This window comes from Microtus ochrogaster, chromosome 24, assembly GCF_000317375.1.
Source record: "Microtus ochrogaster isolate Prairie Vole_2 chromosome 24, MicOch1.0, whole genome shotgun sequence".
NCBI lineage: Eukaryota > Metazoa > Chordata > Mammalia > Rodentia > Cricetidae > Microtus > Microtus ochrogaster.
Genome location: NC_022024.1, coordinates 16,077,625 through 16,102,467, shown reverse-complemented (window position 1 = coordinate 16,102,467; position 24,843 = coordinate 16,077,625). Strand labels below are relative to the sequence as shown.

Below are 24,843 nucleotides of genomic sequence, written 5' to 3'. Positions count from 1 at the left end.
GTGTGTGTGTGTGTGTGTACAGGTGCAGAAATCTGCAGAGGCCAGAAGAGGACATCAATCCTGTTAAATTATATTTACGCATGGTTGTGAGGCACCTAACATGGGTATTAGAAATTGATCTTAGATCTGGTATATGAACAATAAGCTCACAGCTGGAGAGATGGCTCAGAGGTTACGAGCACTGGCTGCTCTTCCAGAGGAATTAAAAAAGAAAATAAAATTTTTGCCCTGGGAATGCTGAAGCATGCATGGGAAGCCCGTATATGGCGGTTCTGTTGAACTTGTCCATATATCGGTTTCACGGTCTAAGTTGACGAGGATGAATGACTAGGTCTCTTCCTCAAGAGGGCACCAGATTTCATTGCAGATGGCTGTGAGCCACCATGTGATTGCTGGAAATTGAACTCAGGACCTTTGGATGAGTGGACAGTGCTCTTAACCGCTGGGCCATCTCTCTAGCCCTCTTCCAGAGGTCCTGAGTTCAATTCCCAGCAACCAAATGATGGTTTACGACCATCTATAATAGTATCTGCAATAGAGGGATAAAGCCAATGGAGCCCTCATATATATATATATATATATCTTTAAGAAACCAGCAAGCTCTATTAACCACCAATCCATTCTCTAGTTTTAAAGTTCATATTATGAATTGTATATAGCTTCTGTCTGTATAATTTTTATCATATTGGAGCACTGCCATTTAGGTTTATATTATAAAAACTGGATATTCATTCATTCTTCACTCAGTACTTATCTCCATACCTAAGAAAGAGACACTGTCCTAAAATGTTTTAAAGAACATTTTAAGAACATAAAGAATTGACCAATTTCCAATAATTTCATATAGTCCCATAAAAATAGATTCAATTCGCAAAACATCAATAACTTATTGACTTGTAGTTATACATTTAAGTTGATCCTTAAGAACTTATTAAACATGGACAAGTCTAACTGCTAAATTACAAACTGAATTTCAAATGAAGAAAGGGAGAAATCTAACTATCTTTTCTCATTTATAAGAAACTCAAAATAGTCAAAAATGTATTTATAGCTTTGATTATTTTAATTACAGGTTAATGTATTCTAGATATAAACACAACATCTATATTACAAACAGCTCCATTTATTGATTTGAGCATTGAAAAATCGACTTCAAACAGAATCATCTTTACAGTGAAATCATGTACCTGGCTCCATGATTATTATAACACCTTTGTATTACAGCAAAACTGGTCTAACCTGCTTTAAGAAATGAACTTGGAGGAATCCTTTACAATATCAACAGACTTTGTGTCCTTACAGGTTTCTTTCCTAGTTAAGAATATTTAATGACTTTGAGACATTAAATGACTGAACGAGATTAATAGTATCCTTGGCATCCATGTTTAAATATTAGCCATGGTGCAGGAATTAACACCATGTGATTGGTTCATCCAGCAAGTCTTCACTATTTATTATGAGCAAAGGGCTCTGTGGGATGGTGAAGGGATATAAAAATGAATTACAAGGTCTTTGGTTTTGTGAGCTTGGAAAATAGCTGCCGAGACAGTAAGATTCATCACTACAATACAAGACACTGTATAATAAATTCCAGAAGAGATACAGAAACAACATGGGACACTGCTAGAGAGAATGGAGCCATCAATTTCCAGTACAGATCTGCAGACGCCTGCACAGAGTGTCATTTAGAGTTGAGAGATAATTCAGGTTTTGGTAAAACTAGACAAGCAGCAGAGGGCAGAACAGGGCCTGTCAACCGGAGCTACCACACAAGAGATCTGCACATGGGTTGTTAAAGAGCGCTTAACAGCACCTCTCTCTCTCTGCAGTGACATACTCAAGAGATGATCTTCACCTGGCCCGGAAAGGGTCCATTCTGCCCTTTGACTCAAATACCATGCAACAGGAAGAAACAAAGACGCACAGTTTAAGCTGCAGGCATGACAGAGCTGGAGTCATTTCCTGCATGACTCAAGTAGATGCCTATTGTGAAGAAATCAGGCCAGTCTTACTTTAGTCCTCTATGGAGAGGACTTTATTAGGATTTTATTATCATCATCATTATTATTGTTATTGCTGTTGTTATTGTTGTTGTTGTTGTTGTCATTGTCATTATTTTTTGTTTTTATTATTAATTCATCTTTACTTTGAGATAAGACCCAGCTATCTACCCCAGACTGGACTGAAATCCTGATCTTCCTGCCTCAGTTTACCAAGTGCTAGGATTATAGGCAAGTGCTGCTATCCCTGGCATCTGCTATGCTTCTGTTTCCCATGATGAACTCCTGACTATACAAATTAGTCAAATAATTATGTAAATTAAATAATATATATATCATTGCTACCAAAATCAAAATGAGATGGCCCACTGTCATCCAAATTACATTATAATATATTTAAACAATTAGATTTCAGCCAAAAGATTCAACTGAATATAAACTCGTATAAAGTAAAATATAGTGACTATTTTGTATTAGAGAAGGATTATATGATGACTGTTTTTGTTTATTACTTTAGCAATTGACTAAATTTTTTTGGAGCTCAATGAGACATTATCGGAAAGGAAAACTATCCTGGGTCAGGCAAACTGTAAATGTTAGAAGATGCCCAGGGATGTAAATGGAGGAAAGAAAGGGTAATCACTGCCCTTTGAGGTTGTACATGGCAGAGAAGCATACACATGTTCAGAAGGGTCTTTAGAGAAACCCTAAAGAAGCCCCAAATAGCAGGAAAATATTTTTTATGGCAGACACAGAAATAATAAAATAAAAGTGGGGCTTTTCTGTGTACTTCAGAGAAGCAGGCAGACTTTGAAGACTCCTGGCTGTGGCCCCATACCTTCTGTATGAAGGCAGGAATTCTGGGGGGAAAGAGTACAGTAACCCACCAAAGAACTGATTATTCTCCCTACCTCTTTAGCACAGCTTACCACAAACCCCAATCAGGTAAGAGAATCTATTCTCTTGGCCAGAACTTCACCTTCGCACCTTTATTACAACTAGCACAGCTCCACTGAGCCAACCCTGATATTCTTTAGGAGCCAGATTTTGGATCACAGCCCTCAAGCAGACCTCCTATTTACAGAGTCAATCTCAAGTTCTGAAAAAGCATTTTTTAACTTTTATTGTTGGTTGTTGGACAATTTGGTACCCATATAGTGAGCGTTCTGATTTTTACCCTCATTATCATTCACTGCTCTTGTGCTCCCTCCTCTCTTCAGCCCCTTCTTGATTCATGGTTTGAAAAAAAAACCCATATTTTTATAAATGAGAAATAATTCAACTGTAAAACAATGACTTAACGTTATGCTTTGAGAGACAGACTCCTAAAGTCAAACCAGAAGTCGATTTTCAGTCAGATGCCCAAAGGACCAAGAAACAATAAAGTCTGAAACCTATATAGAATTGTTACAAAGGCATCCTCTTCTAAAGGGGCCCATTTTATACCCCATTATAAGGAAAAAAGTACTGGACCACGAACTGAACTGATGTATTTATAGAAACAGCCTACAGTTTTCACCTCTGCAGTTTGCCGATTGAAAAGAAGCCTGCTTGGTCTCCAAGCAGGCCAGGGAGGATTAGCTAATTGAGGAGCCGATGGTGGGAGGTGAACCCATGAACCAAGCGAAGGCTGAGCGAGTCACAGACAGGAAACATCTGAGGTTACAAGACTCAACTCCAGAATAGCCAGAGATCCAGAATACTCAGCCTCTCCGGTGTCTTTCTCTACAGCTCCTGACTGTTTGCCCGTGTGAAAATCCTAAGTATCAAGGCTTATTGGGGTGACAGCCCCCTAAACCTCTCAGAATCCAGAAGGAAGGCTACAGTGGGTGAAGACTGAATAGAAGGGGTCTGAGGGTGACAGGAACGAATCAGCTCATGTATGTCTGTCTCATCATGTTCTTCTTCCAACATTCTCACCAATGCTCTCTTGATACTCTCTCTCTCCCAATTTTTCTTTTGATCCCACAAGGCATCCAATTTACATACCCACACAGACACAATTAGGAATTCTCCGGCAATAGCCAGGATAGCAGGGTCAATAAATCACGTAAGGTTGGTATCTGTTTGCCTACTTAGGTCTCAGAGGGAGCGTGGCTGTGAAACACCTGGGCATATCTAAACAGGGTGAAAAGAAGAGGCTGTGATTTCTAAGAGGGGGAGAAGGGAGTTTATGTGTTAACTACATCTGGGTGGTTAGTTAAGCTAGTTTGTAACTGGTAAATGTGGGAAAAAAAGGAAGAAGACCACAGCAGGGCTGCTCACTCTCTGCTCACTCTCCGAGCTTTCTTCCACAGCTGCTGGGAAAGCAGCTTTGTGGTAACCACTGCAACCAGCATAAGCTGTGGAAGGAAACCTGATGGTGCTTGATCCGCATCTAGCATTTACTCAAATGCTGAATTAAGGGGAATTTCTTAGTCCTAGAGATAACATCCGAGGTGGCCAGATAACAAGGGAAAAGTGGGAAGGTAAAATCCAGAATCTAGCAATTCCAGCCTCCAAGTCAAGCAGTGGCTTTGTTCCCGCTGACAGCTCCCCCACCAGCCCCACCCCACCATGAGAAGAATTTCCTTTCTCCAGAGCCTTTTCGAGAATTCAGGGCACCTAGTGTGTGTTCTATATGTCAAGATTATGTAGCGAAATGAAAAGTCATCCAGTAGAGAGTACATGAGGGAGTTATGCCTTTGGGAATTGGTGTGGGGAGGGAAACCTCCAGCTACAAATGGTGCACAATGTTCAGCAAATATATCCACATAAAACCTGAGAGAGCTTGGGAAGGAATTCTAGACACAAAAGAGCAGAGTCAAGCATGGCTTCTTTGTAGCTGCATTTTCTTAGGTGGGTTCTGTTAAGCAAACATAGGCCGGGGTCCTTTAGGAGAGGCTTTCTGACTTAGTATTAGTGATAAAAATCTTTCAACTCTTTTAAGAAGTTCTGCCATCAAACAGTCAAATGGTATTTATGAATGGCTAGTGGCATGTTTCTTGGTGGTGGCATGGACCTAGAAACTCCATAGAGTTGTGGCAATAAACATGGCGCCCACTTGTACCTTAAAAAAAGAAATAGAGTAGGTGTATATGGTGGTACATGACTTTAATCTTTGAACTTGGGAGGCAGAGGCAGGAGGATCTCTGTGAGTTTTAGGCCAGCCTGGTCTACAGAGTAAGATCCAGGACAGCCAAAGATGTAGAGAGAAATCCTGTCTCAAAAAATCAAAAATTAAAAATAAAAGAAAAAGTTTTTAAAATGCCACGTAAAGATGAACAATACAGAGAAAATCTGGATACTGTTATTGTGTTGTCTTTGAATTGTTTGACTGTTGAGGAAGGAGCAACAGCTGCTAAAGGACATTTAATTATAAGTGATGCTGGATTAATCTAACCTATGTATTTTTAAAAAATGCCTTAACTTCACAATTTAAAGGACATGTCACTTTGGAGGAGAGGTGTTGCTTTTGTTTCTACAGGAAATGAGAAGCTGTGAATTCATTCTTTTATTTTACATAGTTTTACTGATAAATGGTAAGAAAATCTTCACAAATCAATTTTACCTACTATGGATTCTTTAAACAATGATTTTAATGTGTTTGATTTTTACAGCATAGCCCTAATACTCTAGTTTCACAGAATGCTGCATGGAAAAGGAGACAGTCTACATATCTTATTTAAATGCTAAGTATCAAAGCAAGAGGAGTAGGCTAGATGCTACTTCTCAATTTTCACTACTCCAGACTTGTCAGAGCTAGCAGTGGGAGAAAGTTGAAAAGCAATTTTTAAGCACCTAACTATTTATAAACTAAAACAGAAACCTTTCAAAAAACTTCTTCATAAAGTTTGATAAGATTAACTTTTTTTTTACCCATATACAAAATAACTTAGTGAGACTGCCTTGTATTATGTGTGTAAATTATAATAAATTATACATCCAAATTGAAACACAAACACAGAAACCTGCAGTAAAGCTGACATTTCTCTCACGCTGTTCTGACAAATGTAATGTAGACATTGAACTATTTCTTCCCCTGGCTAAGTGTCTACACCATTGGCACATGGTTAAGAAACACAATCAAGCATAAACGAGTTGTCTAATAGATGTCTGGTGCGTGCAGTATGTAAAGATAGAATAATGTGTGAACTCTACTTGCCCCATATATTTTGTAAGTTTACAAGGTTTAAATACCTACGAATTATTTAAGTACCCAATACCTTTGTGCATGTACCGAGATCAAAGCATGGGATCACTGATGTGACCACAATCCATGGACTTTAAGCATGCACCAAAAGCCAGAAATGACACAGAATGAAATTCTGCTCTGCCAGTGTAAAGAAACATAGATCAAACGTCATTTTGATTTTGACCTGGTGATAACTACTTCGGTCCTGGCCTCAAGGTCTGGGACAAAATTTCAATGCTTTTAATTCACTGGATTGGTGATGATTAGGTACAACAGTTCCCGGAGGTAATTCAGTTATCTGCAGAGGAAATCAATAGAAATCGCATCTTGTGCAAACCAGGGCAATCTGGGCCACAGTGGGCATCACTTCTCCAAGTCTCATTTCTGAAGTTGGATTATTTTTTATTAAAAAAAAAACCCAATTCTTCAGAGAGAGAGAACAAAAAGTTCGATTAGGTGCCAATGTCACTGAGATGTAAAGCTCCTATGCTTCCTGCTCCCAAACCTGTAGGGCAAGACAGGGAAAATTTCAAGAGAATTCCATTTGTCTCTGGTATATATGTTTTCCTTGTTTTTTCAGGATTTAGATTTTTAGCTGTTTCACAGTTAGATAAGTGAAATGCTTTACTTAAGAGACACCATGGTGAAGTGTATAAATGTTTTACAGTCAAATAAATCTAGTCTTCATTTGGGCATTGCAATGTATACCTTATTAGAAACTGAGCTAATAATATCTAAGTCTTATATTCCTAATATATAAAATGGGAATGAATATATTTTTATTTCCTTTTTTAAAATCTTACGTGAGGATTAAAAAATGAGGAGATTAGCTGTATAGTAGCAACTAAGTGTGTGTGCATACCTATGTATCTTTCTCTATGAATATAAACATATACGCATATTAAAAATAGAGAGGAATTAATTTCTGTTTATATGTAATTGTATATATATATGCACACACACTGTTCATATGTAAAAATAAACTTCTCCTAAATACATATTTGCTGTGATACAAGTGTGTACATCCTACATGTATGTGTCTATATGTTGATAAATATAGGCACAGATATTGAAAGTTCACAAGGATTTTATCAGAAAAGTTTTCTTTGGCTCAAGATCTCATCAACTTTTCTTTAACCAACTTGGTAGATAATAGTAAGTGTCAAATGTTAACAGTTGTTTTCGGATACAAATGACAGTGAGTCATCATGACGCTGCCCATTCTAATGGGCAGCATGAAGCTGCATTCTAAAGCTACAGCAGTGTCCATTGACCTCAAGAGTTCAGGATTTTAAATCAGTTCTTGCTTTCCAGTTGGTCCTAAGAAACAAAACCAAAAAGGAGCCTGTGTGTTTCCTCATGAAGTCACAAAACTAATGAGCAATTTAACCATAAAAATCTACAAATAGTATTTCTGTCTTATGACCACACCCTTCCTCAAATACATGGGCATTTATATTCCTGCCACAAATGGAAGAAACACATGTGGTCTTAGAAAAGAATGCTTATTTATGTCACAAGTTTGGGAGCAGGAGAGGAAAAAAGAGATATGAAAATGAGAGGAAAATGAGAGGGAAGGAGGGAGAGAGAGAGAGAGAGAGAGAGAGAGAGAGAGAGAGAGAGAGAGAGAGAGAGAACAATCTCAATCAAACCTCAGGAAGTAATTTTGTAAACAAAGAAGAAATGATTCCAATGTACGAAGAGGTAAAAGACACAGAGTAGCTGATAGAACACCACAAAATGAAAAGAATAAAATTGGCTACTCATAATCCCTGATGTCAATGCTTACGACAGAGCTACAGTATCAAGGCAGTGTGGCAATAAAAAAAGAATAGAGAGATCACAATGGACAGAACAGAGAGCCTATAAAAAAAGAGGCACAAAAGTAGAAACAACTAAATTTGACAAAAAATCAAGGGAAGTATTGTCAAAAAGTAGATGCTGAAATAACTGGATACCACATACAAAACATCCAACCTAAACGGAGGTTTTACATACTTTCTAGAAAATTAATTTAACAGTGAACAATAAATTTAGATGTACACCACCAAAAGTAAAACTGTGTGGGCACAGGGAAAAAATCTGGGCCATCTCGGATGTGGCAATGACTTTTTTAATGCATCGTGAAATGTAGGGTCTGTGAAAGACATGAAAAGCTAAACTTCAAACTTCTTGTCTGAAAAAGAAAATGGTAAAGCAATAAAGGAACAATAAGTGTATGGAAATATTTCCCAGAGATGTCTGTTATCTAAAATACACATGGGCTACATAAATTTGAATAAAATGCATACACTGGACATGTACACTTTTTATATACATTTCAGATATACGTTATTTATAAAGTAGACATGAGTTATGAAAGAGGACATAAAGCTAATTGTTTTCATAGTTCCAATTCTGTTTTGCATTTGTTATTTTTTATTTTGATAGTGTGTAAGTATATAAAATATATCCAATAGTAAAAGCAAAAAATTTAATGTAAATCTTCCGGCTTCCACATCAAATGCCAATTCTTGCTGCAATGAATGTTCATTAAGTTATATAGAGTTTGGGTGTATTAAATTTTTGTGTGTAAAATTTTTGTGTATTTGTAAGGTTTTTATAATAAAGTTTGTTAAAAATAAAATGCACAGAGATTCCTTAAACCTCAAAAATAGGGAAAACAATCTGATAAGATGGAACCAAAGTTCTGAAGAGAATGCAGCACTAGGGAAGACATTCTGACAGCAAATAGCTTATGAAAAGATGGTTATGACCCTCTGTCACCAGAGAGCCATATTAAAACTAAATAAGCTGATACTACATACCTCACTACTGTATCCAAAATGTAGAACAAATCAAGCTCACCAGATGTACAGAACTGAACTTCCATTTCCAATAGGGATACAAGCACTGCTGAGGCCCTTGTAGGTAGTGTCACTGTCCCACAGAACTATACAAAATTACTTAAATTGTACAATCTACAATAGTGATCTCAGATATTAACTAAGCAATTTATATAGGGAAACATGTCCATATAAACATCTGCTCAAAGACAATGTTAACAACTTCATACAGACTTCCCAAGATTTGGAAGTCAACTGGATTACCTTCAATGAGCTAAGGGATGAACACTGAGTAGTACAAACACAGACACAGTAGGATGATATTCAGCACTAAAATGGAATGCGTTATCAGATCAGGAAATGATGTGAAGGGATATTCAATGCACACTGCTAAATGAAAGAAGCCAATATGAAAGGCCACTGCCTATAATATGAAGGATGTGAAGATTACCATGAAGGAATTTCAGAGAATTGAAACTATTTCACTGGTGAATAGAAGCCAATATACCTTTTCCTAAACCATCACTAGTGTAAGCTATGGACTGTGAATAGTAAGGGTGTAACAAAGTAATCAATCCATTACAAATGACTTATCACAATATGGAAGGTTGATAATTGGGGAGCGTGTGAATATAGCAATAGAAAGTCTAGGGAAAACCTTGGTACCTTGGAAATTCGCTGCATGCCTAAAACTTCTATTAAAATTTATGTGTTTTAAATCAAAGGAGGGGGAAGAGAAACAGCCAAAAATCCAGTGGCCTAAATTCCAGACTGCATTCTGTCCTACCATTTTTATAAACAAATCTGAAAGTTGTCAGGCTTGGATTGAGGCATGAGTTCAAGCCACAGTGTCCACACTTACTCAATATGGACCACATGTATTCTCGATGAGGCCTAGTTCTTATGTAGCGCTGTTCTGATGACAAAATAGTGAGTGCAAGCAAATCATCAGTTCCAGCTGTGTATGTGTGTGTGTGGTTTTGTGTGTTAAAAAAACCAATCAACCAATTATCATGCCAATTGTCAAATTCTCAGAACTACCTCGAAAATTTGGATTCGACAAAATTAATTTCTAATATTTCTTTGACACATGAAATGTGAACAATGTTTTTATTAAAATGTAATAAAAGTTTTGTTCATGACTATCCACATGATTAATTAAATTCTTGTTAGAATCATTTAATTATAATTTTGAGAAGCAAGTATCTTGGACTCATCTACTAGGTTTTGAACATATATCTGCTGAAAGGCCAGCGTTTAAATGGTATACCGAGACTAGGTAGAGAAGATGTCTCCTGCTTCATTGTTGCTTCTCTTTACTGCATCTAATGCAATTTAGGAAACATCTTTTTTACTCTGTGATGAAAGCAAATCAAAACATCTATAAAGATAGAAAATGGCATGTATTATAAGACAAAATGTTAGTAAGAAAAATCATATTTTTTTCAGAATTAAAAAAAAAAACCATAAATCATCTCAAACCAGAATTCCAATGGACTTTGATATTGGTTGTCCACTTTTTTTCATAGCAAGATAGAGCCAAATTCCAATTCCCTTTTCTGTGACACAGCCAGAAGCAGAATTAATTTGACCAATTTATCCCATATAACACATCTTGACAGTTCACTAAAAAGTCAAGTAACTCTATAGAGACTTTCACTTTTTAAAACCATCAGGATGAAAGCCTCAAAACTTAAACATACATTCACTAAAAGAGCAGTTTATTATATTCCTTCCAAATTTAGAGATATGGAAACAATGAAATCAGTAAGGGAACTATGAAGCATAATTTTCCTGTAGTGTTTCTAAATACACCAGGGAAATATTTGCATTGAAACATGTGTTTTCATAAGTCTCTTGATCTCGCCATTTCAAAATCAGTAACTTCAAAATGGCAGGGGGACCGTGCGGATACCTAAAGTTAGGAACTGGACATTCCTGTAAGTTTCTACTCACAGGCTAGAATCCTAGAGTGTGCATAACATAAATTTTTACTAGAATTTAACAGCACTCTAGTATTTTATCTCTTTTTTTCTTTTTTTTAATATCTCTTCTAATCTTACGTAAAAAATCCTCAAGAGAACAACAATCACAGGCAATGACTCAAGGAATTACAACTTTGAAGGGCACAAAACTGGTGAAAATAGGGGACACGTTCTCATCATAAGCGGGTCACTTCCCAACAAAACTTACTATAGAAAAGTGGGTAAAACATCTGTGAAATTTGGAAAGAGTTTCTTTTAGAAGCTAGTATCTTATGGATCATGGAATCATATAGAAGGGCACACTAAGTTCTACTTTTCCATCTTCTAGGAACAATCTTAAAAGAAATTAAGAGGGAAAAACATTCCAAAGCATCATTTATCGGCAAATGTTACGCAATAACCTACAGAAGGTGATAAAAGAAAAAAGAGTGCAGCTAAAGACTGTGATTAAACCATAGTTGAGCTAGAAATAGGGTCACAAAGAGGACTTCAGTTTAAAGAACACAAGACAGACTTAAGCCACACATTTGTAATCCTTAACTATGTCAGAGAAAATAATTCTTGCCTGGCAAAGATTTCGAACCATCAAATCCCTAAATCATTTGGGCACTTCTGAAGATCCCTAAATATAACTAACAGTCTATCTTAAGATGAAGAAAAACTTGTTTCAAAACAATTTTCCTACATGTCTAAGATTCTTGCTTGAGAATCTCACACTTGTGCCTCTGCCTTTCAAATAAATGTTGGGCATTTTTCTTTTGCTATTTTTAATCTATTAAGCATTCGGGATATTCCTGGTATTTGTAGTTTACCAAATTTATTTCCTCATGTAAGCTCAGCAAAGTTATGTCATGCAGCATGTATTTTAGATCTTGAGTAATACCTACCTAGAAATGACTCAACAGGTGTCACCCATATTAATAACTTCAGCTTCAAGTGATGTTAAATATAGTGTTTGTTCAGACCCCGCAAAACTATTTCAATGTTTCAAGATGATGATGACCTGAAATTCACTGATAAAACGTAGCTATTTTTTTTTAAACCCACAGTGGGATAGCCAGACATTTCAGAGGGGATAAGTTTATATTTTTCTTCAATATGTGATGTCTGGACCATGCTATCTAAAGTACGATTGTTATATTCTTTTATATGCATGTACATACATAAATTTGCTTTCATATTATAAGGTACTTTGTAGTTCAGAGTGTATATTATACAATATCTTTATTAATGTTTTATTTATTATAAGAAAAGCAATAGAGAATAACAAAAAAGAGTATATTAGCATTATCTAAACTTCTGGTCCTTACTAAAATGATTTAAATTTCTTAAATTTTAGTTTATTCTACTTCAAATTCTGACTCTTCATACATTTACATCCTCTATGACTTATATAACATGACATAGAGGAAAATGGTTTTGCTTTGTCTTTATCATTTTTTCCATGACAGCCAATTTTCTATAAAGACTTCAAAATTTCTTCCTGTGTCAGTTCCTTTAGCAACTCATACTATCACTTACATCCTTGCTGCCATGAATTCTCTTCTCTCTCTACTGCTGTATTCTTTTTTTTAAAAAAAATTATTTATTTTTATTTTATGTGTTTAAGTGTTTGGGCTGCTCGTATGCCTATGTACCCTGTGTAGCTGAAGCCCATGGAGGCCGGAGAGGGTATCAAATCCTAGGAACAGGAGTTACAGACAGTTTCAAGCTATCACTGGAGTCTTGGGTATGGAACCTGAATCCTGTAAAAGAACAGTAAGGACCTGAGCCATCTTTCTAGTCCCTACTGCAATCTTCTCTTCTTTTCCCACCACTGAAAAAAAGTCTCCCCTCAGCCAAGATGTCTCTCAAGCATCTTTTCTTTTTCTTCTCTTTGATAGGATCCCCTAAAAGTGATGTGTGGTTCATTGGGTATCACAGTGGTCATTACAACTTAATAGACTATCTCTCTGTAGAAGGATCCTCTTGTATCGGTTATGAATGCTCATCTGATTACCAAGGTTGACATCTTCATTCCAGCATAATCGCCAGACTAGGCAGCATGTGACAGCATTAGCTGCATCCTATCCAACTCATTTCACTCAGTATTTGTGCTGAAGAAAGCACCGTAGCTTAGACTCTAACATTCATCCTGAGCATTAGCAAGCTACACCTGTGACCCACCATCTCTGTGAGGGCTGTCTAACCATTCTCCCTCTCACGATTCCTACCTTATAAATACTAATGTCCCCCCTCACAAACCTTTCCCCTGCTGAATTTGCACAGGCCTCCTGCAAGATTTCCTCCTTGCTGTTCTTCCCCGGAGAGAAGCTCAAGGTAGCAACCTAGTTATTCCTTGCTTTATGTTCCAATGGGCATCAAACTTTACCTGTCAAAATATAGACGTGTCTTTTTTCCTTTCACCTGTGAGCCTCACCTTCCTCATTTGGCAAAAAAATAAAAATAAAAAAATAAAAAATAAAAACCTAAGTGAAGTGTTTGGAAATCCCCCTTCTTTGCCATCGTCCGCATCTAGGTGAAATCTAATATACATTCTATTATCTTCAGGTAGCCCTGTAAGCGACTTTAAACACTTGTATCAGATATTGACAAAGACAAGCATTAAAAGTGGTCCAATTTATCCTCTCCTGATTGAAAACACCAACATAAGCTCTCTACATGGCCCTTCCATGATTAGGTTCTGTCTTCCCCTTCCGCCATCCCTAGCTAGACTCAAACCCCAGAGTTCGTTCTAGAACACATCAAGATCCCTCCCCTCCTGGGTCCTTTTATTCTTCCCCACTCATTTCTGTTGTTGTTCTGCACGTATATTGCAACTCTGATCTTCATCTGGACCTCGGTCAAATGTCCCTCTCCCTGCTCCTTTAAGGCTTGCGGCAGAGAGGGACCAAGTGTGAATGACCCGGTTGTTATGAAAATGGACCAATACACTGCAGCTGCATGTCACCAGAAACTCTAGTATTAAGTGCTTCAAATGATTCTAGAGAGGTCATAGAGCATGAAACATAAATCCAGATAATCTAGTACTGGAAGGCTTTGTCCTCTTTGGTGGTTGTTCGTGTTCTGTTATTACTAAACACAGACTTCAGCCAGGGTGACAAAGACAGGATATGTAAGATGTGCCGAAAGCCCTTCTTGTGAGCAAGGATGGCACTCTATGACCGTGGTGGAACCTTGCATTGTGCGATAACAGTCAGCCGCATCCTCACTAGAGCAGACGCTTGATCCATTCACCTAGTCATGTTGCCATACCTAGCTGTCTTTTCCTTTCTGGTCTCGGCTCTAGTCTGGGTCTTGTACTTATCAATTACACAGTGCCAATAAAAACTCTAAAGAACAGTGACGAAAACAGTCCAGTCAGACATTACATTTTTTTCACAGCGTTTCTTCTGAATTAACATTGAGAGTTCATGCTAACTTCAGATTTGAAGTTCAACCAGTCAGAAAGAAATAAACCAAGACATCCTCATTCAAGACGAAATATAACTCCAACTAACACTTTAGAGGAAGCCACGGTTTTCACAACATCATCACTTTCGAATCTTTGGGTTTCTTTCTGTCTTCAGAAGCAGGGGTACCATGCATATCAACCGTTGCATGGAGGGGCTAAGAACAATCAGGAAGCCATAAGAAAGTAACAGAGTCTATGCTGAGATACTTTTCCAGATGGGTAAAAATGCTAGGTGCAGATACTTTAGATAAACATCAGAGGATTGCCTGTCTAATGTTGAGCTTTGGAGATTTTTTTCCCTGTAATCAAGCATGAGCTTGTCTGGAATTCAGATCCTCAAAAAGAAGCATAAAATTGGGATAGCAGAGTAGATGGAAAGCAATAGATCATTGGTTCTCAACCCATGGGTCACGACCACGACCCTTGGGGGTCAGATGACCCAGGGGTCACCTAAGACCACCAGAAAACAGATATTTACATTCTGATTCATAACAGTGGCAAAACTACAGTTATGATGTAGCAACAAAAATAATTTTATGGTGGGGGGGGGGTCACCACAACGTGAGGAACTGTATTAAAGGGTTGTAGCATTAGGAAGGTCGAGAACCACTGATCTAGATTTAAAACCATTTACAGTGTCTACCACTTCTTCGTTGTTAAAATAATGAAAACACAATCAAGTTTTAGGGTTAAGAAGACACATACATGAGTTCCAGGGACAAATTTGTCAGGTGAAATGCATCACAATATCTGAGCAGGTGTTAATCCATTCATATTCTACTCATAAAATTTCCAATAAAATTACTCTGTATTTGCATATTATGTTAATTAATGTATATATAGGCACTAATTTTTATGTAATAAATAAAAACATTCAATTAACATGTCTTTTGCAACTGAGAAAGCCCAGAGTGTTTGTGTGTTTTTCCAACATCACACAATTATTATTGCAGCAGAATCTGCAGTTATTCTATTGTAGCATGACAACAGTAAAACTTTACAAAGCAAATGAAATTAATTTCCACAGAGAATCATTTACGTGGGGAGTAATTAGATCAGGAAATACCCATAAAGCTGAAATCTTTTATAGAGACCTTATCTTTTATGGTGAATTTTATTTATCACAACAACTATAGATCATGACATTTTAATAGTTTTTTTTTTGACTTTTCAAGTTTTAAGCAGTCTAATGAATCACTCTTGAAAAATAAAATTTTTATTACATTGGATTTCAGTCTTTTGACTTTAAGTGAAGCAGGTCAGAGGGTTTAAGAATTCCATGAGTTTTTCCTTTGAACAAACCCATGACAGGGATTCATTAAACACTCAAAATGCCTACATTGTGCTAACAGGAGGATTCTCTGAAGCAATCTCACTTGGAGAGACTTGGGCTGTTATTCGGGTTGGAAACTGCCTGGAATGTCCTCACTGGAGGCATTCTGTCTTCAGTTCACCCCAGAAAATGAAGTGGTGTCTTTGTGATTAGGGTTTGCTTGTTTGTTTGCTTTTATCTCAGCAGCCTATCAATCTATGCTTTTATTTATAAATGTTCAGCTTCGCTAGTTGGGAAAGGGGAGGCATGGCTGGAGTAAGGGGCCTTCAGACAGAGGGCTTTCTGGAAGGTACAATGGGCCTTATCTCAGAATTGCACATTGTTTTGAGTATATGCTATAGCACACCTTCAGAGCGGTTTCCAAGGGTGGCAAGAACCCATGTGCTCACCCTGAACTTCGTGATGAACAAGTCACACAGTTATACTTTCAAAAGGCACATGGCTAGCTCTATTATTTAAAACAGCTGCTCCAGCAAAATGCGTGACTTTCAACTGGAAATCAAGTTTAAAGTATTGCGAACTATAAAACATCAGAACAAACAAAAGAAGAAAAGTAAAAGAACAAAAAGAAGTCGAGGCTCAGAATAAACACCTAGGAACATGTTACACAGCAGTCCAAATTGCCCTCTGCATGATGCTTCCTCATTGATCCGGAGGACACGGAAATGCAGAGGGCAGAATGGGATCCCATGGTCTTTTACACAAGCAGGAAGGCATGCAGAAAAGTCTCTAAGCAACGGTGCAAATGCAGTTGACTTGGAAATGGGGCTAAGTGCGGAGATTGAGAAGAAATCAGATTCTTACCATCTGAGAATGACTCCTAGGACATCCATTGATATCTTCCACTTTCTCATTGGCTAAAACCAAAAAATAAAACAAAAGAGAGAAAAAAAGAACAACATGCTTAAGCAATGAAGTGAAACACGCACAGGGGGAAGAAAAAGAGGCGATCTTTAAAATAAAATAAAAAATTAAAAAACACCAAGCAGAAATGCCACTGCTTCCCCGACTCAGCCTCCCAAGCCAGGGACAAGGGAGCCAACTTGTTATCAGCCAACAATTCCATGTGCACAAATCAAGCAAAGGAAAAAAGGGTTAAAAAAAAAAAGTGGGTGAGTGAGGAGGAAGTTGCTACTGGCTTTCCAGCTGTGCCAAATGACGGCTGACATGAAACCTTTCACAAATGTCCCGGCTGGATCAGGATCCAGTTTCAAGGAGTCTCCGTGTATGAGCTCCTCCGGTTAAGGAAACACAGACATGGGAGGCATATGGTTTAACGAGGCTTTCCTTTCTGACTATATATGTAAAGACACAGTTTGAGCTATTGCAGAGTGTAGCCAGAATGCCCTTTTCAGTCTCACGTAAACATATTCAATTAAATCGGAGACAGGAACACTCCTGTCTTGGACACAGGAGACCATTTGGTAGGTATCAGACCTAAACTACAATGTAGCAAAAGAGTAGCGAGCATAGAGCCCCTCCGAGTTGTCAGAGGGCTGGTCTCACCGATGATCTGGATGATCTCAGCCAGAAGGACCCCGTCTGCAATGTCCTGCTGCAAATCCTTAATCAGCCGCTTGTGGCCAGATTTTGCCAGGTAGTGGTTGGCCCAGTCAGTATAAATCTGTGGAAGACAGGGAGGGAAGAAGTGAGAAGGGGCGTGGGAGCAGAGAGACAAGAAAACTGCTCAAGGCAAACGCAAGACTCGGAGGGAAACCGTTCAGGATCGCATTCCAGCTAAAGAAGTCACAGCTCCAAAGGAAACAGTTGTAAAGTCATTTTTAAACGGCTCTTTCCCCCACTTATCTCTTGTTTCAAAGGACGATGAATCATTCCTTTCAAAACCATGGACTAGTCAGTTGTGACCAAGCAAAACTCCCTTCCCAGCTGACTCGGGAGGAGATCGCTAATGGAACCAGTTTGGGTTTTCTCTTTGCTCTTTTCCTCCCCCCTTTATGTTGAAAATAATCCTGTCTGTGTAAAGGGAAGCCACCTGGTCTGATTTATGGAGGAACTTTGTAAAAATGTGTTTCTCCGAAGAGACGTTATTGAATTTGCCATCTGAGATACTATATGTGACAATATTTTGGCATCCTTTTATGAAATAATTGCAAATGCCTTCCTGTCTAAGATATTTTGTTTGGACTGTCATCTCTTATTTTAAACCTCCCGAAATGTGTTTGTATTAGAACAGGGAGGCAGCAAATGGAGTTACAATTACAATACAGAACAGAGAAGTGTACTGTAAACCACAGGGTTGGCAATTTGGCTTACGAATAGGTGATCCCAGAAACTGGCCGGTCATGATATAAAGGAAACTTGAAGTTTCAAGAATGCCACACACATAAGCACAAAAAAAGTTACTTCTTAAAACCTTATTAGTCTATTAGGCTTGAAGATGTTTCAATTGCATTGGTGGTTCATTAGTGATTGTGTTACAAGGTAGATTATGTTAGGACATAATATTTTTAAAAAAAAAATTGAAAGGAGAAGAGAGAAGGGGAAACAAGAAACAGACAAAGGTGGCTGCAATCATGGCTCCAAGGTTGAGAGTATGCGTTGTTCTAACAGAGCACTGACTTGGGGTTGCTCACTGTCACCTGCTGTGTTATCTAAGATCCCGGGGCTCATATGCACTCCTCTGGACCCCGAAAGCAATACACACCAATGCATATTCCCATACGTAGACATATGTAGGTACACACGATTAAAAAACAAATCAGTTTTAAAAAGCATACAAAAGTGTTATAAGAAAATAGTGGGATCAGAGCTGGGATGATAAAACTCGGATATGAGAAATCCATGAAAGAGTCTTCCCTTCAGAGGGTGTGACCCAGGCAAGGAAGAAGCTTCAGAAATGCGGAGTCTAAGGAGAAACTGTGGCGGACAGAGGATGTCGGAAATGAGTACAGCCTAGGTCAAGAAAGTGAGTTTTATCTCAGCCAACAAAGGCCAACAAAGTGCAAAACTACTATTTAAAGATTTAGGTGCTGGAGAGACTCCTGCAGAGGACCAAGGTTAGGACCTTAGCACCCACATGGCAGTTCACAACTGTCTTTAACTCCAATTCTGAGGGATCTGATTCCCTCTTCTGTCCTCTTTAGGAAGCAGTTAAGTACGTGGTAAACATATATGCACACACATGAAATAAAAATTTAAATAAGCTAAATGTATTGTTTTCTTATAGTAATAGAGCTCATATCTGGTCCCTTTCATAGGCAAGACAAATACTTTACCACTGTGCTAGAGATAAGCTCTCTCTAAAGTGACTGGGTCAGCCTTGAGTTTCTACTGTGGCTTACTCAATCATAGACACTGTGATCCTCCTGTTTGAACCTATGGAATAGCTAAGGATACAGAGCTGGAAAATAAGACCTGGCTACTTCTGAGAAAACAAATACATATGTTGTAATTGATAAATCAGAAGTATACGAGACAAAACAAAACTGGGAAGGTTTCCCAGAAGTTGCGACCCTTCATAATTTTGATTGGCTTGCTGCAAAATGTTCTATAATGAGTATGGAGTATGCCTAAACAACAGTTTACCATTTTAGCACATTTTTATACACACATACACATAGGCATACACAGAGAGAGAGAGACAGAGACAGAGACAGAGACAAACAGACAGACAGACAAGGGTTGCACAGAAACAAAAACACAGACACACTCACACAAAGACACATACTCATACACAGACACACACATATAGATGATACACAGACAACACAGACACATACCCTATTAGGTACAAAATTAAAACTGCGTTCTATAATTTTTGCTTTCTAAATAACAATTTAACAGAAATTCTAAAAGTCATTTCATGTATATTTGCATCAATATTCTTGATAGCATATTGCAGTAAAAGTTCAGTACTCCTCTCAGAGCATAATTAATATTTCTGACTATGACTTTACTGAATTTGTAATTGAATATTTATAGGAATACTAATACACTGATACCTTATATGGTTAAACATATAAGCGGGCCTGATAAATGTTTTCAGGGTATTACTAAGTAGAAACATTCCAAAAGTATAAAAACATACAGATGATACACTTTTAGAAAATATCAAGGAACATCTTAGGTATATCTGGTGATTCTTATTTACCTCACTGTGTGAATAATTAAAGGTGTATAGATATGTAAGAAAGACTAGGTTGGTAAGTGACAGTTGATGTTTCATATCTATGATCTATATTATTGTAAAGTAACAAAGCTCTGATTCTCTTGCCTGCTCAGGGGACCCTTTTCTGCCTATTGGGTTGCCTCGCCCAGCTTTGATATGAGGATTTGTCCCTAGTCTTTTTGCGTGCTGTTATGCTATGTTTATCTGATATTCCTGGGAGGCCTGATCTTTACTGAAGACAAATGAAGGAGCAGTGAATCTGGGGGAAATGGGGGGAGGGACGCTAAGAGGAGGAGACGGAGGGGAGGCTGAAGTCGGGATGTACCATGTGGGAGAAAAATAAAGAAAAGGAAAATGACTCACGGCTCTCTCTAAATCACAATGCGAACAATTTCTAAATGCATTTATTTGGCAGTCCATTCATATCTACTTACTTGGTGAAACTTAAGGTTGTTTTATATTTGCAGGATGGAAAATATTTCTTTTGCTGTTTGTAAAGATTTATAAATTTAAAACATTTAGTTTTATCCTTGTATCTGCACTTCATCCAAGTAGTGGAGTTCTAAGTTCCCAGTTCCAGATGAAGAATGGCCTGAATTCGACTTGGATTGTAGAACTCTCTCTCTCCATAGGCAGGGGTCACTGAGCTATTGGCTGACAAATCTGAGGCCCTGGAGAATCCACCACCACTGTGAACTTAGGAAAGTTACCTACGCTATCTAAACTGTAAAATAGGGTAAATATTTTTTGCATCACAAAACTGTGCCAAGATGAATAAAGTAGCACCTCTATAAAGCCTGTGACACAGAGTTACTCCCAAAGGATTCCCTGACACCAAGGCCAGCATTGTGGCAGCTAGCTGTTCTTCGCTAGGCTAGCTTGAGAGAAAATGCTTGCTCAGGTTATTGCCTCACGGAGATGAAGCAACTGGAAAAACCAGGGCAAAGGCTGAAGAACTTGCAGGGCTGACTTCTGGCTCTATACTTCTGTCAGATGCTTATCTTCTAATTAGCTGCGGCTTCTGGGTTCCCTGCCTCCTGAGCTATGAGACTGGATTGAAGTACAGTGGTCACCTCAGTACCTCTACTAAAGGCTACTGCATCACCTTCCATGCTGCCTGGATTTTATTCAAGGAGGGCACTAGCTAACATGAAAAGAAATGTTCATTTTAAATAACAAACTGAATGAAGTATATAAAAAAAAAAACCAAAACAATGGTTTTACCCACCAATGCATGCTGAAAGAGCGTTACCATGTGTACAACTCTTTCAGGAAACTTAGGCAAACAGATGGCTTTAACTACCGATAAGAAAGCCTCAGGCTAGTCCGGCAGACCTCCTGTGTTTGCTTCCGGATTTTCTCCAGGGGATTTCACACGTGAGGTCTTTGCCTGAAAGTATGCCCTGACTTTCATTGTTGTCAGCAAAATCAGTAACTAAATGAATGAACTGAGAGCTCATTTCTGCTTAAAAATCGCACACACAAACTTTTTGTTAATTATCCTTTTGCAAGAACACATATACTTTCTAATTTTTTTTTAATTTTTTTTTTTTATTTTTTCGAGACAGGGTTTCTCTGTAGTTTTTGGAGCCTGTCCTGGAACTAGCTCTTGTAGACCAGGCTGGTCTCGAACTCACAGAGATCCGCCTGCCTCTGCCTCCCGAGTGCTGGGATTAAAGGCGTGCGCCACCACCGCCCGGCTTCTACACATATACTTTCTATAAGTAAAAGTAATGACAGCCTATGAGGAAATCACAAGAGGGGAAAATTGTACATCCCAGAGGAATGTCATAACTGGAAAAACATAAAATAATTACAGCACAAAATATCATTATATATTATAAATGATTAAAACATATTTTATATAGATTACTTATTAACTCATTTATTTATAAAAGATCTGTTATATATCTCAGGATAATTTTAAATTCATGTCTATGCCCCAGATGACCTTGAAAGTGCAGCTATCCCCCTGCCTCGGTTTCTCAAGCACTAGGATTACAGGCATGCACTACCATACCCAGATTGTTTCTTCAAATTCTTAAATTGAAACTATGTGAGTTGAGGAAAACAGTGGTGATGTGGGAGTCCCCTCTGGATGCTGTGATTACCGTGAATGAATAAAGAAACTGCTTTGGACCTATAGCAGGGTAGAACTTAGGTAGGCGGGGAAAACTAAACTGAATGCTGGGAGAGAAGTGGAGTCAAAGAGAAGCCATGTACCCCTGCCAGAGACGGACGCCAGAACTTTGGGCAGTAAGCCACAGCCACTTGGCATGACACAGATTAATAGAAATGGGTTAAATTAATATGTAAGAGTTAGCCAAAAAGAAGCCAGAGCTAATGGGCCAAGCAGTGATTTAATTAATACAGTTTCTTCATGGTTATTTCAGGGCTAAGAAGCCGAGAACAAACAAACAGCCTCCTTACAACACAGTGGGGAGAAGGAGGTGTCCCTCCAATGGAAGAGTGGACATCAATAGAAGACATGGTAAGAAGTCAAAAAACTCACTAGTCAACTTTCTGTTATGCTCTGATGAGAGAGAATGCAAACAGCCGTGTCAACTTTCGTTATCTTCTGTTGTTTGAACTGATGTGGAGGGATGATAAATTATATTCTGATGCTGGGTTTGGACTGGAGCTTCCTTTGGTTCATTAACATACAACACAGTCATTCTATGAAACTTTTCAGCTCCAGTTGATTGAGTTAGGAAACGTTATATTTCCCAGAATTAAACTGTGAATTAATAGAAATTCTTAAGTGAAGAAATTCATATAAATGGTAGTAATATAAAATGAATATAAACTCAATATTTGGCCATTTCTATTCAAACTCATTGAGTATTTTCATCACCAAGCTTTAGGCCAATGCTTCAAAAGATTCAAATATTGCCAACTCCCAATTTCCAAAGTCAGTGTTCTTCAAGTATTTTACCTAACAAATGGTGTATACAGCTCTATGAATTGTATACTTTGGAAATTAGAGAAAATTTAATAGGATTACATTAACCAAAAACTAATCAGAAATTATATTACAAGTATTTATACATATATATGTTTGTATTTATGCATATATAAGATCATTTACATTAATTAGAATAAGTCAAAGGTATCATGCATCAAAATGAAATTTTGGCCTATTATATAATATGTGCGTTTAGATGATGCATTCTACAGCATTAAGTTTAAGTTCAATCACTTTCCATCCATGTAAGGTCCACTAACTGAGTATTTATTTACTCAGTACCAGAGACTCCTCATTCATAAAACAGGAAATATTACCATTATCTTTGAACAAAATTTCTCTGAAGTCTAAATGAAATCTGACATAGCCTTTCACTTAATACACTTAGTAAGTGTTACATATATTACAGCTAGTTTGCTATTTTAATATATATTTTCATTATAATGAGAATTGTAATAATTTTTAAAGAACCACAGTTACTGTTAACTCCTTAAACCTAAAATATTCATCTAATTATAATAAAATGAAACAATTAAGGAAATCAGTTCCAAGTTGTAATGACCTCTTAGGAATATGTCCTTATTATTATTTAATTTCATTTTTATTGAAGAGAGACTTTTTTCCATGCAATCCATCTTGATTATGGCTGGTCCTCCCCAACTCCTCCAAGATCTCCCCACTTGTCCCACCCCTACCCATCCAATTCACAGCCTTTCTCTCTTTCATTCGAAAACAAAGAGGTATTTAAAGTAATAGTATCAATAAACTAACATAAGATAAAGGCAAAAAAAAAACAAATGAAACAGAGTATTATAAAACAAACAGAAGAAAAGGGGCCTAAGAAAAGACACAGAGAACACATACAAAGGCAGATATACATGCATTCCTGCTCACAGAAAACCCATTAAAAACAAAGTTGGAAACCGCAAAATACTAGAAAAAGACTTTGAGGTTAAAAAGAAAAATGACTATAAGGGTCAAAAGAAAAGAGATCCCAGACAAATTATTATGAAACAAAAAAATCTACAAAAATACCATTGAGTTCACTTTGTGCTGGCTATCTACCGTTGACCACAGGGACTTGTCCTTGAGTGTGGTTTGTATACCCAGTGAGACTCAGTTGGAGAAAACTAACTTTTCCTTTGAGTGATTATCAATTGGAAATAGCTTCTGGGTGAGGGATGGGTTCTGTGTCCACTTCTCTGCTCCACCCTGGGACCCCATCTGCCTTGTTCTATGCAGGCCCTGTGCCCGTTGCCATAGTCTCTGTGAGTTCATGCATATGCCATGTAACACATATAATAAAATACCTGTTTTGTTATGAAGTTAAAAGATGATATAAAGCCAACACATATGAATAGTACATATATATATATATATATATAATATATATCTTGTGCCATGAACCTATCACAGAAAATAACATCAGAGGAAGATGTATTTTGATGCCCCTCAGAACCCTAAACTAGATTTGTGTTATTGGCAAAAACATACTGCTTTTTATTGTTATTTTTGATTTTATTCAATTTTTGATTTATTTTACATACCAACCACAGTTTACCTTCTCTCCGCTCTTCCCATTCCTTTCCCCACCTCCCATATACCCTCCCATCCAATCCTTCTCCCTTCAAAAGGGGCAGAATTCCCATGGGAATCAACAAAGCATGGCATATCAAATGGAGGTAGAAACAAGCTTCTCCCGCTGCATCAAGGCTGGGCAAGGCATCCAAGTATGGGGAACAGGTTGTAAAAGGCCAGTTCATGCATTGGGACAGGTCCACCGCTAGGGGCCCCATAAACAGACCAAGCTACACAACCGTCACCCACAGGTGGAGGTCCTAGGTGGGTCCCATAATGGGTTCCCTAGCTGTCAGTTCAAAGTCTACAAACTCAGGTTTGTGTCTGTGACACACTGCCATTTAATCCATCCAGGTAAACTGCTTTTAATTGTGTAAACCATTGCTCATTTTTCTTTCTT

The 24,843-nt window shown here is 37.8% G+C and overlaps 1 protein-coding gene across 4 annotated transcripts in view; it reads right to left on the bottom strand.

Annotated features, from left to right (window-relative positions):
- The window catches only part of Nav3 (neuron navigator 3), a 714,280-nt gene that overhangs the window by 217,455 nt on the left and 471,982 nt on the right, over positions 1–24,843 (bottom strand). For all 4 annotated transcript variants that reach the window (XM_026784582.1, XM_013350349.2, XM_026784583.1 and 1 more), the window contains 2 exons: positions 17,278–17,395; positions 16,576–16,628 (listed from right to left, as the gene is read on the bottom strand). In XM_026784582.1, the coding sequence (XP_026640383.1) occupies positions 16,576–16,628; positions 17,278–17,395 (171 nt within the window). The remainder of the gene's footprint in view (positions 1–16,575; positions 16,629–17,277; positions 17,396–24,843) is intronic.